This window comes from Ursus americanus, chromosome 24 (assembly GCF_024610735.1).
Source record: "Ursus americanus isolate L20-20 chromosome 24, mUrsAme1.1.p, whole genome shotgun sequence".
NCBI lineage: Eukaryota > Metazoa > Chordata > Mammalia > Carnivora > Ursidae > Ursus > Ursus americanus.
The window spans coordinates 32,257,322-32,274,639 of NC_142150.1; the positions used below are offsets into that span (position 1 = coordinate 32,257,322).

General features: G+C 38.9%; 1 protein-coding gene and 1 pseudogene across 1 annotated transcript; both read left to right on the top strand.

The window, feature by feature from the left end:
- The first annotated feature begins 1,525 nt into the window (after positions 1 to 1,525).
- Positions 1,526 to 5,177, top strand: LOC123785160 (olfactory receptor 4A47-like). Its single transcript, XM_045786873.2, has 2 exons — positions 1,526 to 1,534; positions 4,248 to 5,177. The coding sequence occupies exons 1-2, from the start codon at positions 1,526 to 1,528 to the stop codon at positions 5,175 to 5,177; spliced, it is 939 nt and encodes a 312-aa protein (XP_045642829.2).
- A 952-nt stretch (positions 5,178 to 6,129) lies between these two features.
- On the top strand, positions 6,130 to 7,185 carry LOC123785161 (POU domain, class 5, transcription factor 1-like; annotated as a pseudogene).
- Positions 7,186 to 17,318: the final 10,133 nt, after the last annotated feature.

Genomic DNA, 17,318 nt, shown 5'->3' on the forward strand with positions numbered 1-17,318 from the left:
ATAATAATTCTTTAAGTTTTTGAGGACTGCCATAACATTTTCCATAGAGTGATATCACTTGACATTCCCATCAGTAATGCACAATTATTCCAGGTTTTCCACATTCTCTTCTACATTTGTGTGTGTGTATATGTGTATGTGTTCTTTAATCGTTATCTGAGTGGGTCTGAAGTGGTATTTTGTTATGGTTTTAAAATGCATTTCCTAATGATTAGTGATATTGAGATATTTTCATGTGTCCATAGGCCATTTATATATCTTTTTCTGAGAAATGTCGATTTGAGTCCTTTGTTTTAATCTGGTTGTTTATTTCATTGTGTTTTTATTTATTTTTTTAAAGATTTATTTATTTATTTGAGAGAGAGCACCAGCTAGGGGGAGTCGCAGAGGGAGAAGTAGACTCCCCACTGAGCAGGGAGCCTGTTGCAGGGCTCAATTCCAGGACCCTCTGACCACAACCTCAGCTAAGTTGAAGTCAGACACTCAACCATCTGAGCCACTCAGGCCCCCTTCATTGTGTTTTTAGATGTAGAAGTTCTTGGTGTACTCTGGATATTAATACCTTATCAAATATATTATTTGCTAATATGTTCTCCACTTCTGTGTGTTGCCTTTTCACTCTGTCAGTGTTGTTGCTTGATGCACAAAAGCTCTTAATATTGATACAGTACAATTTACATATTCCTTTTTGGCCTGTGCTTTTGGTGTCATACCCAAGGAATCATTGCCAAATCCAATGTCATGATTTTTCGTCTATGTTTTCATATGAGTTTTATAGTTTTTTCTAGATTTTAGGTCTTTGATCCATATTGAGTTAATTTTTGTATATGGTGTACATTAAGGGTTCAGGTTCATTCCTTTCTGTGTGGATATACAGTTTCACAGCACCATTTTTTGAAATACCTGTCCTTACCCCATGACTACTCTTCACACCCCTGTTGAAAATCATTGAATACATACGTAAAGCTTTATTTCTAGGCTCTGTATTTTATTCCATTATGATGTCTATTTTTATGCCAATATCACACTGTTTTGGTTACCATAGATTTGTAGTAAATTTTAGAACCAGGAAGTTTTCCAACTTATTTTTCTTTTTCCCTTTCCAATATTGTCTTCTCTTTGGTTCTTTGAGATTCCATGTGAATTTTAGGATGGATTTTTCTATTTCTCAAAGAACTTGTTTTTTAATTTTTATAGTGATTACGTTGAATCTATAGATTAGATTAGGTAGAATTGACATCTTTATGACATGATCTATATCAGTTTATAGAAGTCTTTCCATTTATTTGTGTCTTTCAGATTATCTTTCATCAACTTTTTGTAGTTTTTCATTGTAGAAGACTTTTGCCTCTTTAAGTTTATTCTTACGTATTTATTCTTTTTGATGCTGTTGTAAAAAGAATTGTTTTCCTAATCCTCTCTGGGTGTTCATTGGTAGAATATTGTATGGTGACTAACATAACATAATAAAAAATTAAACAAAACAAAACACACACACACACACAAAGAAATTCAGTATATTTTCATGAAAAAAGTAACCTCTCAACAAATTGGGTAGAGAAGGAATGTACCTCAACATATAAAGGTCATATATGACAGATCTACATTTAACATCACACTCAACAGGGAAAGGTTGAAAGCTTCCCCAGTATAATCAGGAGCAAGATGAGATGCCCACTGTCACCCCTCCTTTTCCCAAAAGCATTGGAATAAAAATCCCTGTGATATTTTTAGCAATTTCTACATATAGGTCATGCCATCAGTGAAGTGAGATCATTTTACTTAATTTTCACTCAAAATCACTAGGTGTAACAGTGTTTCTGATGGTAGCCAACTACTCAGCTTAAGCATCACCTTTGACGAAAGGGCTTCCCTGATCACCTTCTCCATAGTAGAATTCTCCACGAATACCCTGTTTATAATTAGTAAACTAAATTGTCCCCTTATTTATTCTCTGATTCTGTTATGAGAATATAGGGTCCATGCAGGAAGGACCTTTTGCATAATTTTTTCCCTATTTCATTAATTGCTGTGTCCGCACTCACAGTATAGTTCCTGGCAGCAAATAAGAGCTCCAAATTAATAATAATAATATTAATTGGGTAATTATTATGTCTAAATCTGTCGATAAATATCTAGGACATCTAACCACACTGCAAGGCAGCATAAATTGACTATTAAATGAAAGGAAAGAAAAACTTGCTATGACAAGTGGGAAATATATGCTAAATTAATTTTCTGTAGAACAACATGACAAGACTGAAATTTTATTCTTGACTGGCAGTGGTCTTTTTTTTTTTTTTATGTAACATCTTTCTGACCCTAATTATGTGATTTAACCTAATACCATCTTCATATTGATGTTTTTAAAGTTTTTATGGAAATTCCCAGCGAATTTAATTAAGCAAGAATCAGTCTTGGATACTTCCCAATTCCAGGACTTAATGAGGACTTTGGTTAGAATGCATAAAATGTCCAGTGATCTTTGACTCTGTTGGGAAGAAGATGCTATTCTCCTAACAACTGACACATTTTTTTAGGGCATTGCTGTTAGGCTTTAAGCATTAGGTAATGAAAAGCACAAAAATATCTCTTAAAATTTCAAGTCAGCTAATCTGAGCAAACCAACAGGACAGAATGAAGAACACTAAACAGTTGAATGGTATTTTTCTATTTGGAAATTAGTAGGAAAGAAGTTACTTGAGAAAAATCTCCCTCAGAAATGTCTGGTTGCTGTCTTATGTAAGGATAGGAATTCCTTATCTTTTTGATAAATTAACCTAATATGCTAAATTTTTGTTTTCCTGTGTGAACCCTAGACTTCCTAGAAAGTAATCTACAGTGCAAGGAAAAACAACCTTCTGAATAGTCAGAAGACTCCATGCAGAGAATGGACAGACAGTTGATGAAATAAAATACGTCCCAAAGTGCTAAGGCAGTTTTTGGTGTCTCTTGTCAAACTGATGACAGAAGAATTCCTGGCCCCTGTGAATGAGTAAAAACTGTTCCTTCAGATTGTGGACTTGTCTTTCTAAGGTAAGATGTACAGATAATAGTGGAAGCCAGGCTTTGCAATTGTGTGAGTATCTTTATTATGTAAAAGTTAGATCACTTTGAGATAAAGCAAACTTGGATTCCAATTCTAGTTTTATCATTTGAAAATGAATGACCTTGGGAAAATTAATGAGATATTCTAAGCCTCTCTTTTTCAACTATGAAATGGGGATTATAGTTCCTGTTACTGTAAATATGAAATGTGATTCATTAAGTTGTGAGTGAGTGATTGGAATCCACTGTAGTTGTGAGCAGTGGTGTGATCAGATGCGAATCAGATTTAAAAAGGATCATATGGACTGTATCAGGGCCACAAATTGATGGAAGCCAGAAAGGAAGGGAAGGGATGTTGTGGGAGACTAGTGCAGTGAGCAAGAAGAAGTGGGGAGGGAAGGGAAATGATCAAGTTTGTGATATATTTTAAAGGGCGTTAATAAAATTTGTTAAAGGTATCAAATGTGATACAAGGGCAAGAATGGCATGAAGGACATGGTGGTATTTCTTGTCTGAGCAATGATATAGCAGGAGGTACCATTTAATGAGATGGGAAACACGTTTATTGCTGAAAATTAAAAATTTAGTTTCACAAGTGCTGAATTGGAGATGTCCAGAGTTGGAGATGTTGCATATAAGAATTTTAAAAATTAAGGCAGAGACACAACACTGGAGTGCTTTCCCATTTATTGGTCAGGAAAAGTGGGCGTATCCAACCAAAGATCCTAGGAAAGAGGTCTGAGGGAAGACACAATCCAGGGCAGCAACCTTGCATTCCTAGTTAGATCCACTCGCTTTAAATATGTCCGTTATCTTAAAGGAGTCTCAAGTATTTAACCTTTATGACTTTATGAACTGTGTACTTTTGCATGGAATTCCCCTGCCTTCTTTTCTTGTCTTTTCACTTTTCTTTTGAAACTCAGTTAAAGCCTTGCTTCCTCTGTGCAACAATTTTTATAGTGGTACTGATTACATTGGTGATTATTATGTATGTTGTCACCGAGTGTTGGAAACCATAGCTTATTCAACTTGGAAATCACAACATCTGCAACACATGTGACACAAACAGGTGTTCCCAGCACAATCTTTTAGTTGAATGAGTCAATGAAAGAGTAACCTTCTAATGCATTTAAAGTTTTCCCCCTTGTTTTATAGATCCCTTGCTTCTCATATGAGAAGTCAGCTCCTATGCAGATTAGATGGAACCAAGGAGCAATGTAACTTACTTTGTCCTGTTGGGCCTCACCCAGGATCCAAAGCAACAGAAGGTCCTTTTTGTTATGTTCTTGCTCTTCTATATTTTGACTGTGGTGGGCAACCTGCTCATCGTGGTGACGGTAACTGTCAGTAAGACCCTGGGCTCACCTATGTACTTGTTTCTTGCTAGCTTATCATGTATGGATGTCATTTATTCCTCTTCTATTTCTCCTAGATTCATTTCAGACTTGTTGTTTGGGAAAAATACCATATCCTTCCAATCTTGTATGACTCAGTTATTAACAGGGCACTTTTTTGGTGGATCAGAGGTCTTTCTTCTGCTGGCGATGGCCTATGACCGCTATGTGGCCATCTGCAAGCCCTTGCATTATCTGGTTATCATGAGGCAGTGGGTGTGTGTTGTGCTGCTGGTAGTGTCCTGGGTTGGAGGTTTTCTGCATTCAGTAATTCAAGTTAGCACTATTTATGGGCTCCCATTCTGTGGCCCCAATGTCATTGATCATTTTTTCTGTGACATGTATCCCTTACTGAAACTGGTCTGTACTGACACATACGTCATTGGCCTGTTAGTGTTGGCCAATGGAGGAGTGATCTGTAGTATTGTGTTTGTGCTCTTGCTCACCTCTTATGGTGTCATCTTGCACTCTCTAAAGAACCTTAGTCCAGAAGGGAGGCGGAAAGCCCTGCAGACCTGTGGTTCCCACATCACTGTGGTGGTCTTCTTCTTTGTTCCATGCATTTTCATGTATGTAAGACCTGCTAAGACCTTCCCCATTGACAAATCATTGAGTGTCTTTTATACAGTCATAACCCCCATGCTGAACCCACTGATCTACACTCTGAGAAATTCTGAGATGACAAATGCTATGAAGCAGCTCTGGGGAAGAAATGTCATATCTCTCAGTAGATAAGTGTTTTATTCACCGTGAAGAGAATTATTTGACATTAGGGTCCACATCTTTGGAAGAAATCCTCTTAAGTTTGATTCTGACTTCCTTTTTGGAAAGAATTTAAGTTAATTATAATTAAAGTATGAACTGGATGATTTTGCTATAACAGTTTCCCTTGTGGCTAGAATGTAAGGTCCATAACACCTTGTCGATCTCTTCACTTAGAAATGTGTAATGCCTGTAGAGCAAGGAATCCATCCTAGGTAATGAATTACTGAGGACATTTTTATATGATTACACTAATTTTTAATTATTTAAAAATGTTTTAAAAACATTTTTTTTCTGAGACAGGATTATTTTTAGTTAGATTCTATCAGTTAAGTTTATTCTTTTTATTATCTAATTTAAAATACTTAGTGCTATGTAGTCTTTCCTTTATTAATTTTTGGTTGTTTTATATAAAGATATTTAGACTAATACCCTTAGTTTATAAAAGAAAAATTGAAGTGTAATAGATAATAAATAGTAATATTGAAAACCTTACAAAAAGAGATAAAGTGTAGAATAAAGTTCTGTTTAAGTCTCAGCATAGTTCCCAGTTCTCTTCCCCAGAGGCAGTTGCTTGATCTGTGTCTTTAAACTCATCAGGTAATAATCTTTACAAATGTAAGTGTAAATTTAAATATTTGTAGGTGAGTCTTTCTATGTGTATGTAAATATTTGCTTTACTTTAGAACTTTTTATAAGTAAACTTTTAATTTATAGTAGTTTTGTTTATTGATTTATTTTTAATATTTTAATTGAAGTATGTTGACATACAATATCACAAGAGTTTCGGGTTTACAGCATCGTGATTTAACAATTATGTACATTATGATAGTGGGTGGGATTAGGGAGGGAGAGAGGTTTTGAGCAATCTCTTGGAGAGCCCTCACTTTTCCAGACCCCCTGGCTTGGGCTGCCTCTGTTCCCCATGGCAGCATGCCTGGCCTCTGACATGGCACTTTTGCACCCACGAGGAGGTGATGGTAGAGGTGATGGGTGGGGAAGAGCAGAGCCCTACTGGGTTAACCCTCAGATCTGGCTGAACATCCTGGTGGGTCAGGAATTAGGCCAGGGTTTGGGCGAGGTGCTGAGGTGTGGGGGATTCCACCATGCCTCCCCACCCTATGAGTTCTGCAGGGGGACAGCATACTGTGGACCTCAGGTTGGGGTGCAGCAGGTGCCCCAAGGCAGCCTGGAGACCTCTCAGGGGGAGGGTGAGCTGGGAGCCAAGTGGAGAGCGAGCTCTGAGGGGGGCTTCCCTGAGCACAGTGCTGCCCCACCAGAGGCCATGAAGCCAGGCAAGGAGAAGCTGGAGCAAAACCCTGAGGAGTCCCAGGACATCAAAGCTCTGCAGAAAGACCTGGAACAATTTGCCAAGCCCCTGAAATTGAAGAGGATCACTCTAGGATATATCCAGGCCAATGCGGGGCTCACCCTGAGGATTCTCTTTGGGAAGGTGTTTCACCAAACAACCGTCTGCCCCTTTGAGCCTCAGGAGCTCAGTTACTAGAACACGTGTAAGCTGCAGCCCTGCCGCAGAAGTGGGTGGTGGAAACTGACAACGATGAAAATTGCAGGAGATATACAAAGCAGGGACCCTTGTGCACGCCCGAAAGAGCAAGTGAACAAGGCTGGAGATCCGAGTGAGGTAATCTGGAGAACACGTTCCTGCAGTGCCTGAAACCCACCTGATGCAGATCAGCCCCACTGCCCAGCGCTGCGACAGGAGAGGGTTGTGGTCTGTGTGCACTTCTGCACTGGGTGCCAGTAGGCACGACTGGCCAGGAGAGGATTTTGAGGCTGCTGGGTTTCTTTTCTCAGGGTACCAATACCCTTTCCTCTGGCACCAGGGCCCCACTTTGGTACCCCAGGCTATGGGGGCCCCCACTTCACTACCCTGTACTCCTTGGTTCCTTTCCCTAAGGCGGAAGCCTTTCCCTCTGTGTCTGTCACCACTCTGGGCTCTCCCATGCATTCACACTGAGGTGTGGGCCCTTCCCAGGAATGGGGGGCAGAGGAAAGGGGAGAGCTAGGGAACAAGAGCCTGGGGTTTGTACCAGGGCTTTGGGATTAAAGTTCTTCATTCACTGAGAAAGGGGTTGGGAACACAAAAGGTGTGGGGGCAGGGAGTTTGGAGAGAACTAGTTGGAGGGAAGGTGAAGTTCAAGGATGCTCTTGTTTTTAATCCCCACATCACTCATCACTTTGTTCTTAAAGAATCCTGGGACACACACACACACACACACACACACACACACACACACAAGTACCTTACGAAATGCTCATCCTGAAAAGTGTGGCTTCCATCTGTTACCATACGAAGTCACTACAATATTATTGGTTATACTCCCTATGCTATACTTTCCATTCTCGTGAGTTATTTATTTTACTCCCTGAATATTGTACCTTTCAGCCCCTTCACCTATTTCATGGATCCCTTCACTCCCTCCCCGCTGACAGCAGCCAGTTGTTTCTATTTATGAGTCTGTTTCTGTTTTTTGTTTGCTTTGGTTGTTGGTTAAATTCCACATAAAAGTGAAGTCTTTTGCAGCATCTTGAAGCTAGTCCGTACCAGTCCATTAGATCTCTTAGTTTTTCTTGTAGTCCATATCCACACTTGTAAATATATACTAAAATATATGTATCCTTTCCTGTTCATGTTATTACCTTTTTCTACAATGACGAATTTTATTACTGTATTTTTGTGACTATGTGCAAGTATGAGTTCCTAGGAGAGGACTTGTTCGTACATGTATTAGAGTCAATGGCCATATAGTTAAATGTTGAATTTCATAGTTATTGCCAAACTGTCATCCTTGAGATTGTACTAAAGCGACCCTGCTGCTCGGACTGTGAAAATGCTTCTGTCCACATTCTCGACAACCACTACCTGATACATACTCATGGCATAAGGCAACCTGAATAAATTGCAACCTTTCTCATATTATTGAGTTTGAGTATCTTTTCATGTGTTTAGTGAATCATCTATTAGTGTTTTTTATCTATTTTGTGTAATTGTTGATCTTTTCCATATGGATATTTACTGAGTGCTCTCTTTTACTAAAGAAATGATGTCTTTTACTGTTTGCAGAAGTACCTGTTATTTTTCTGTAATTGTACTTGTGGTGTGTTTTAATACTTGTATACATTATAGAATGCTTTTGGCATGTAAATAATGTTTTTATTAAGTTAATATTAAATTTTTTTGGTTTTTATATCTTGCTTAAAAAGACTTTTCCCATTTTATTCGTACCAATGTAGTCTTCAACTGCTTTTTTTAGCACTTAATTTTAAAGCATTTTTGGGCTTGTATATCTTACATTAAAACTTTTGATCCGTCTGGAATTTATTTTGACATAGGCATTAAAGAGGTATGGATTTTTAGTTGGTTTTCTAAATTTCAGGGTTTTTTAAATAGTTGCATAATTTTCTTTTTGCCATTGACTTGAAAGCCGATTATATTCTAAAGTTCCATATATATTTAGATCCCATTTGAGATTCAGTTCTGTTTCATTGATCTCTGTTCATGTACCAGTTGGTACACAACAAAATTGCTTTCATGTATATCACATTTTGATATGTCTCTCAATATTCTTTTTCAAATTTATTCCTATTCTTGCATATTTATATTTCAAAAAGAAGCTTATAATAAAATAATGAGCTTACACTGAAATAAGATAAATTTAACATTAAAATAAGTTGACAAAATAAGCTTAAAATAGTTTAGATACAAAACAATAGTTATTATTTTTAAGAAGATTCAATTTCAGAAGATTAATTTAGGAAGGGTTTACAGCTTTCTAGTACAGAGAACTGTTATCCATGAGGAGGTCTTTCCATTCAACAAGTCATCTTTCTTGACCTTGGGTACTGCTTCCATTTTCTGCCTGTGTGACATGTGCCTTCTACATATCCGCTGTTCTTCACCCATGACCCCTAAAATGCTGCTGTAAGAAAAACCATCTCTTTCAGGAAGTGTGTGACTGAAGTCTTTGCTGAGCATCTGTGTGGCCATCTGCAGAGCCCTGTATTATGAAACATCACGAGTGACAGGGATATGGCTTCCTCTTTCAGGTGACATGTGCTAGAGGCTTTGTCCTTGTAACCATTCAGGTCCTCTTCACAGTGTGGCTGCCTGTGGTGGCTCCACTGTCATAGACCATAGTGCATGACGTAAACCTTTGCCTGAAACTCATCTGCATGGGCATTCATACCCTTGGTCTCTTTGTTGCTGTCCACAGTGGGTTCATCTGCCTGTGAGAATTCTCCTCTTGATGGTCTCCTAGCTGGTCTTCATGTGCTCACTGAGGACCTGTAGCATGGAGGGGAGACACAAAGCTGTGTCCACCTGTGTCTCTCACATCACTGTGGTGGTCTTAGGATTGTGTCCTGCATATTTGTATATTTGCACCCAATCACCACCTTCTCCACTGATCGAGCTGTGGCTGTGTTGTATAGGATGGTAACTCCCTTGTTAAACTTAAACGTGCACACTCAGAAATTGGGAGGTGAAAATGCCATAAGGAAGTTCTAGGGTAAAAATGGTAAGTTTGAGAGATATCTGTAACTTTATAAGATAAATTTATTAAATGGAAAAGAGAAAAGATAATTTCTATGTTACAGAGGCACATGAACACTATTTGTCCAAAGTATGTTTATTTTGACATATCGGCACTGTGAGGAAAGGTTCAGGGAGGAAATTATCATTGTAAAAATATCCTATTTACATTTATGTATTGTCCGTTGGTCAAAGTTCAGGGTTCTGTGAGAATTAGTTCTCACAGTGTACTGTGACAGTTCTTGCACAATGGCGAGTGTCAGGTCACAGATCTGGACTTTTAATTCACCGGTTCTGTTGTTGGATGACATACCTGCTTTCTCAACAGGTGTGTGTGAAGCCAATGATATGTGCACATATGCCAGCCAGTGTGCTGTAGTTTTTGTTGACATCATGCACCAATTAATGAAGCCAGCTTAGTTTTTAAATGTAGTTTTTAACTTGTAGTAAAATCCAAATAACAAAAATGGCAGTTTTAAGGATGTGTATGTGCATAGTTCAGTGGCTTGCAGTCATTTCACATTATCGTGATGATTAATTAAGTTAATTGACGTTTGTTATGCAAACATCAGTACCATCTATGTCCAGTGCTTTTTCATCTTCCTCAACTGAAATTCGACATTTATTTCTTGCCTGTGGTTTTGGCATCATACCCAGGAGATCATTGCCAAATCTGAAGTTCTGAAGTTTTCTTTCATGTTTTCTTCTAAGAGTTTGATAGTTCTAGCTGGTAGTTTAGGTCTTTGATCCGTTTTGATTCAGTTTTTTATATGCTGTATGTGAAGTGTTCCATTTCATTCCTTTGCATGCAGATATTCAGTTTCACCTGTCTTTTCCCACTGAACGCTCTTGTCCCCTGTTGAAAATAATTTGAACACATATGCAAAAGTTTATGTCTAGGCTCTCTATTTTATTCCATTGTTGTGTCTGTCTTTATGCCAATATCACACTGTTTTGGTTACCATAGCTTTTAGTAAGTTTTAGAACCAGGAAGTCCTCTAATTCCCCCCCCAACCCCCGCCCCACCAAGGTTATTTTGGCTGCTTGGAGTGCCTTGAATTTCCACCTGCATTTTAGGATGGATTTTTCTATTTCCATAAAGAAACACATTTCTTTGGATTTTGTTAGGGAGTGCATTGAATCTGTTTTTTTTTTTTAATATTTATTTATTTATTTATTCAACAGAGACAGACAGCCAGCGAGAGAGGGAGCACAAGCAGGGGGAGTGGGAGAGGAAGAAGCAGGCTCATAGAGGAAGAACCTGATGTGGGGCTCGATCCCATAACGCCGGGATCACGCCCTGAGCCGAAGGCAGACGCTTAACTGCTGTGCCACCCAGGCGCCCCTAAATCTGTTTATCAGTTTAGGTAGCACTGACGTAATAACATTAACTATACCAGTTCATGAACGTTGTTCCATTTATTTGTATCTTCTAGAATATCAGGAACACTGTGTAGTTTTTCAGTGTAGAACACTTTTGCCCCCTGTTTAAGTTTATTCTTAAGTATTTTGTTCTTTTTGATGCTGTTGTAAAAGGAATTGTTTTCTTAATCCTCTCTAGGTTGGCACTGTTAGCACAGAAATTTAATGTCTTTTCATGATAAAAAAAAACCAAACAACCTCTTGGGGTCAAGGTGCTTGGGTGGCTCAGTTGGTTAAGTGTCTGACTCTTGATTTCCGCTCAGGTCATGATCTCAGGGTCATTAGTCAAGCCCTATGTTGGGCTCCATGAGGAGCATGGAGCATAAGATGCTCTCTCTCTCCCTCTCCCTCTGTCCCTTCCCTGTTCACGTGCTTTCTCTCTTTCTCAAAAAACCAAAATGAAACAAAGCAAAACAAACAAAACAAAACAAAAACCCAAAACCCTCTCAGGAGTTAAAATGGGGGAGCACTAGGAGGAGTGTATGTTTGCCTCGGACTTGAACACAGCTAGATCAATATAAAATCATTCTGAATACGCAGGAAATCAATTTGGGTACAGAGAGTAAAACACACAACTGAGGTGGGAAAATAAGCTACGCTGTGGAAGGTAGGAGGTGCAGTGACATGATTTGGGGGAGAAAGGAATTGCCAGTGCTGCAGAGGGGAAGGAGTCCTGATCAGGGATGAAGGAGAGAGGCAGAGATAGAGGGAACAGAACACAGCGCACTGCACAGGAAACACCTTCCCCAAAACTACTGTCAGGAGAAATGAGAGGGGCTGATTATCACAAGTTTTTACAAGCAGTGGAGCTCAAATCTGAAGTTTTAGAAGTCTGTGCCATCACTGGGTGGAGCCTGGCAGGTGTAAAAGTCATTCTGTGGTAAGGAGGGCAGAGGCCCAGGAGTGGACAGTGTTCTCTGAGGATCCCTGGGTCATATTGGGAGAGACATTTCCCCTTCCTGGAGTGCATTTGGGAGAGGAGGCACAGCCTCTGCAGGGACAAAAGAGCCCACCTGCCTCATTGAGCTGCCCTGTTTATTAGCCTAGGAGCAGAGGCCCCAGCTGAGAACAGCTAACCTTGATGCTGGCTTTTTGCTGTACTTTACCATAAACTTCAAGCCCCTGCACATTCATGCAACTTCCCTTCTGGGACAAACTGGCACCAGGTGCAGATGATCACTGCAGGTTCCTAACATCTGGAGTTTTGAAACCAAGCCAGCACTTGTGAGATAAAACATAGGAGCACTGTGCTGCCAGGTGGGCAGACAGCTCTGACAGGGTGAAAGCAGGGGTCTGAGGGAAGCCTGGGACAAACAAGGGGGAGATTGTTCGCTCTTCTGTGGGGGCTTCCTGAACAGTGGCAGTTGCAGACTCCCTTCTCCCCGTCTGGGGACAAGAGAGCCAGCTGATGCCATTCTTATCCATGCCCATCAACATGGAGGGACTTCAGTGAGCAGCACAGTACCCACAATGAAGGCTTGAGCTGCCTCCCCCTGTGCTCTGCACATGCTCCCCCCCCCCCACAGGAGAAGTGTGCCTGAGAGTCAGAGCAGCAGTGCTACCCCCCCCACCCCTCCGAAGACCAGCAGAAATCCCTGCACCCAAGTCTAATGACCATAGAATGCGAAGCTTCAGCTCTGGGGGAATAGGATCTAGCCTCTTATAATAAGCAGACTGAAACACTCCTGGCTAAAACTCAGCACACAGTGGAGAAGGTCCAAACATTCCCCACTGGAAGCAAGGAGACTTTCTGTAAACGACTGACCTAGGGAAAGAGCAGCCAAAACACAACAGCAGGGCTCACACAGCACACACCAGAAACACTTCCTGAAGTGCCAGCCTTTTGACAATATATGACTTATTCCTAGGATAGCTGCTGTTCTCAGGAGCAGGAAATATAACAAGCTTTCCTAGCACACAGAAGACAGAATGAGATGAAATGCCAAAATGGAGAAATCCATCCCAAAAGAAAGAACAAGAAGAGGTCATGAGGAGGGATCTAACCAAAACAGATATAAATAATATGCCTGAACCAGTTTTTTAAAAAATAATATAAGGCTACTACTTGGGCTTGAGAAAAGCATAGAAGACAGCGTGGAGTCCTTAATGTGGTGATAAAAGACCTAAAAACTAGTCAGGCCAATATGAAAAACTGATATAACCAAGCTGGAAAACTGGCTGGATGTAATGACCATAAGGATGGAAAAACAGAGGAAGAGATCAGTGATATAGAAGATAAAATTATGGAAAATAATGAAGTTGAAAAGAAGAAGGGAAAGAAAAATATTGGATCATGAAAGTAGACTTAGGGCTAACTCAGTGGCTCCATAAAGTATAATAACATTCATATCATAGAAGTCCTGGAAGAAAAAGAGAGGGAACAAGGGGCAGGTTTATTTGAGCAAATTATATCTGGAAACTTTCCTAATCTGGGAAGAAAAGAGATATTCAAATCCAGAAGGCACAGAGAACTCCCATCAAAATCAACAAAAGGCCAACACTCAAGACATATTGTAGTTAAATTTTCAAAATACCGAAAGAATCCTGAAAGCAGCAAGGGAAAAGATATCTCTAACCTACGAGGGAAGACAGATCAGGGTCACATCACATCTGTCCACAGAAACTTGGCAGGCCACAGGGGTGTGGCCTGATATATTCAACATGCTAGATGGGAAAAAATGCAGCCAAAAATACTTATCCAGCAAGGCTGTCATTCAGAATAGAAGGAGAGATAAAAAGTTTCCCAGACAAAAACTAAACAACTAAACTTGTGAGCGCTAAATCAGACCTACAAGAAATATTAAAGGGGACTCTTTGAGTGGGAAAGAAAGACCAAAAGTGACAAAGACTAGAAAGGAACAGAGAAAGTCTCCAGAACAACTGACTTTATAGGTAATACAATGGCACTAAATATATATCTATCATAATTACTCTGAATGTAAGTGGGGTAATGTTCCAATCAAAAGACATGGAGTGTCAGAATGGTTAAAAAAACAAAAACAAAAACAAAAGACCCATCTATATGCTGCCTACAAGAGACTCATTTTATTTTATTTAAAAAATTTTCAATTTAAATTCAATTTAGTTAAGACATAGTGCATTACTAGTCTGGGGTAGAATTTAGTGATTCATCAGTTGCATGTAACACCCAGTGCTCATTCCATCAAGTTCCCACCTTAATGCCCATCACCCAATTGCCTGCCTACCCTCCAGCAACCCAGTTTGTTTCCTATAGTTAAGAGTCTCTTATGGTTTGCCTCCCTCTGTTTTTATCCTATTTTATTTTTCCTTCCCTTTTCCTCTGCTCATCTGTTTTGCTTCATAAATCCGACATGAGTGACATATGGTATTTGTCTTTCTTTGACTGACTTATTTCACTTAGCATAATACACTCTAGCTCCATCCACATCACTGCAGATGGCATGATTTCATTATTTTTGATGGCTGAGTAATATACCATTATATATATATATATATATATATATATATATATATATATATATATATATATATATACCATCTTCTTTATCCTTTCATCTGTTGATGGACATCTGTGCCCTTTCCATCTTTTGGCGATTGTGGATATTCCTGCTATAAATATTGAGGTGAACACACCCCTTCATAATCTCTATGTTTGTATTCCTTGGATGAATACCTAGTAGTGCAATTACTGGGTCATAGGGTAGCGCTATTCTAACTTTTTGAGGAATCTCCGTACTGTTTTCTAGAGAGGCTGCACCAGTTTGCATTTCTACCAACAGAGTAAGAGGGTTCCCCTTTCTCTGCATCCTCCCCAACATCTGTGGTTTCCTGAGTTGTTAATTTTAGTCATTCTGACAGGAGTGAGGTGGCCTCATTGTGGGTTTGATTTGTATTTCCCTGATGCTGAGTGATGTTGAGCATTTTCTCATGTGTCTCTTAGCCATTTGTATATCTTCTCTGAAGAAATGTCTGTTCATGTCTTCTCCCTATTTCTTGACTAGAGTTTTTGGGTTTTTTTGGGTGTTCAATTTGACAGGTCTTTTATAGATTTTGGTCTCTAGCCTCTTACCTGATATGTCATTTGGGAATATCATATCCCATTCTGTAGGTTGCCTTTTAGTTTTGTTGATTGTTTCCTTTCCTGTGCAAAAGCTTTTTATGCTGATGAAGTCCTAATGGTTCTTTTTCGTTTTTGTTTCCTTTGCCTCTTGAAACGTGTGTAGTAAGAAGTTGCTGTATCGGAGGTCAAGGAGGTCGCTGCCCATGTTCCCCTCTAGGATTTTGATGGATTCCTGTCTCACATTTAGGTCTTTCATCCATTTTGACTTTATTTTTGTGTATGGTGTAAGAAAGTGGTCCAGTTTCATTCTTCTGCCTGTGGCTGTCCAATTTCCTAACACTATTTGTTGAAGACTCTTTTTTCCCTTGGATAGTCTTTCCTGCTTTGTCCAAGATTCGTTGACCATAGCGTTGAGGGTCCAGTTCTGGGTTTTCTGTTCTGTTCCATTGATCTATTTGTCTATTTTTGTGCCAGTACTATACTATCTTGATGATTACAGCTTTGTGATAGAGCTTGAAGTTGGGAATTGTGATGCCTCCAGTTCTGGTTTTCTTTTTCAACATTACTTTGGCTATTTAGGGTCTTTTCTGGTTCCATACAAAATTAGGATTATTTGTTCAAGTTCTATGAAAAATGCTTAAGGTATTTTGATAGGGATTGCATTGAATGTATATATTGTTTTGGGTAGCATAGGCATTTTAACAATAAATGCATTATAAGATTAATCTTTTAATAGGGGATGGGCTAGATGGGTGATGAGTATTAAGGAGGGCATTTGTTGTGATGAGCACTGGGTGTTATGTAAGTGATGAATCACTAAATTCTACTCCTGAAACTACTATTACACTATATGTTGACTAACTAGAATTTAAATAAAAACTTAAAGAAATAAAAGAAAAAAGAAATAAAAAAGAAACCTCGATTTACATAAAGAAATAGAGTCCACTGGCAGAGGGTCAAATTAAGGCAAAATAAAATATGTTTTGTTACCTTAAAAATAAATGTAAACCTCCAAGGAAGTTTCAAAAATAATATAGAACTCTCTATCTTTTGCCAGTAGCACAAGAAATTAGATGCTCTGTAAACATAAAAAAACGTAAAATAAAAATCATTTAGAGAATGAAATTTAAAAAGAACCATCTCAAGAAATTGGGTATAGAAGGAATTTACCTCAACATATAAAAGCCATATATGACAGATCCACAGATAACACCACACTCAACAGGGAAAGGTTGAAAGCCTTCCCACTATAATCAGGCACAAAATGAGTGAGCCCACGCTCACAACCTCCTTTTCACATAGCAATGGAATAAAAATCCCTGTGAAAATTTAGGTTTTTCGATATATAGGTCATGCCATCAGTGAAGTGAGAACAAATTACTTAGAATGTTTACTTAATTTTACTACCTGTAACAGTGCTTCTGATGGTAGTCGCTATCTGTCCTTTGCATCGCAGCTTAAACACCACCTTTGAAGAAAGGCCTTCCCCGATCACCTTCTCCATAGTAGAAATCTCCATGAGTACGCTGTTTGCTGTATTATTAACCCTGATGAAGACTATAGTTTAGTAAATTGTCCCCTTATTTACTGTCTGACTCTATTGTGAGAAAATAAGGTCTATGCAGGAAGGACCTTTTGCATAATTTTCCCCCTATTTCATTAATTGCTGTGTCCTCACTCATAGCATGTTTCCTGGCAGTAAACAGGAACTCCAAATTAAAGAAATTAATAATTTAATAAATAGTTATTATGTCTAAATCTGTGAGTAAATGGACTATCTAACCACACTAAAATTGATTATTAAATAAAAGGAAAGAAAAACTTGCTATGACAAGAGGGGAAATACATGATGAATTAATCTTCCCTAACACAAAGTGGCTGGGCTGAAATTTTTTTCTTGACTTGGCAGTAGTCTCACAATGGTTCTAAAGCTATGTTTTTTGTTTGTTTATGTTACATCTTTCTGACCCTAATTATGTGATTTGGCCTAATAGTATCTTTATAGAGGTATTTTTTTAAAAAGTTTTTGTGGAAATTCCCGGTGAATTTAATTAAGCAAGAATCAGTCTTGGACATTTTCCAATTCTAGGACTTA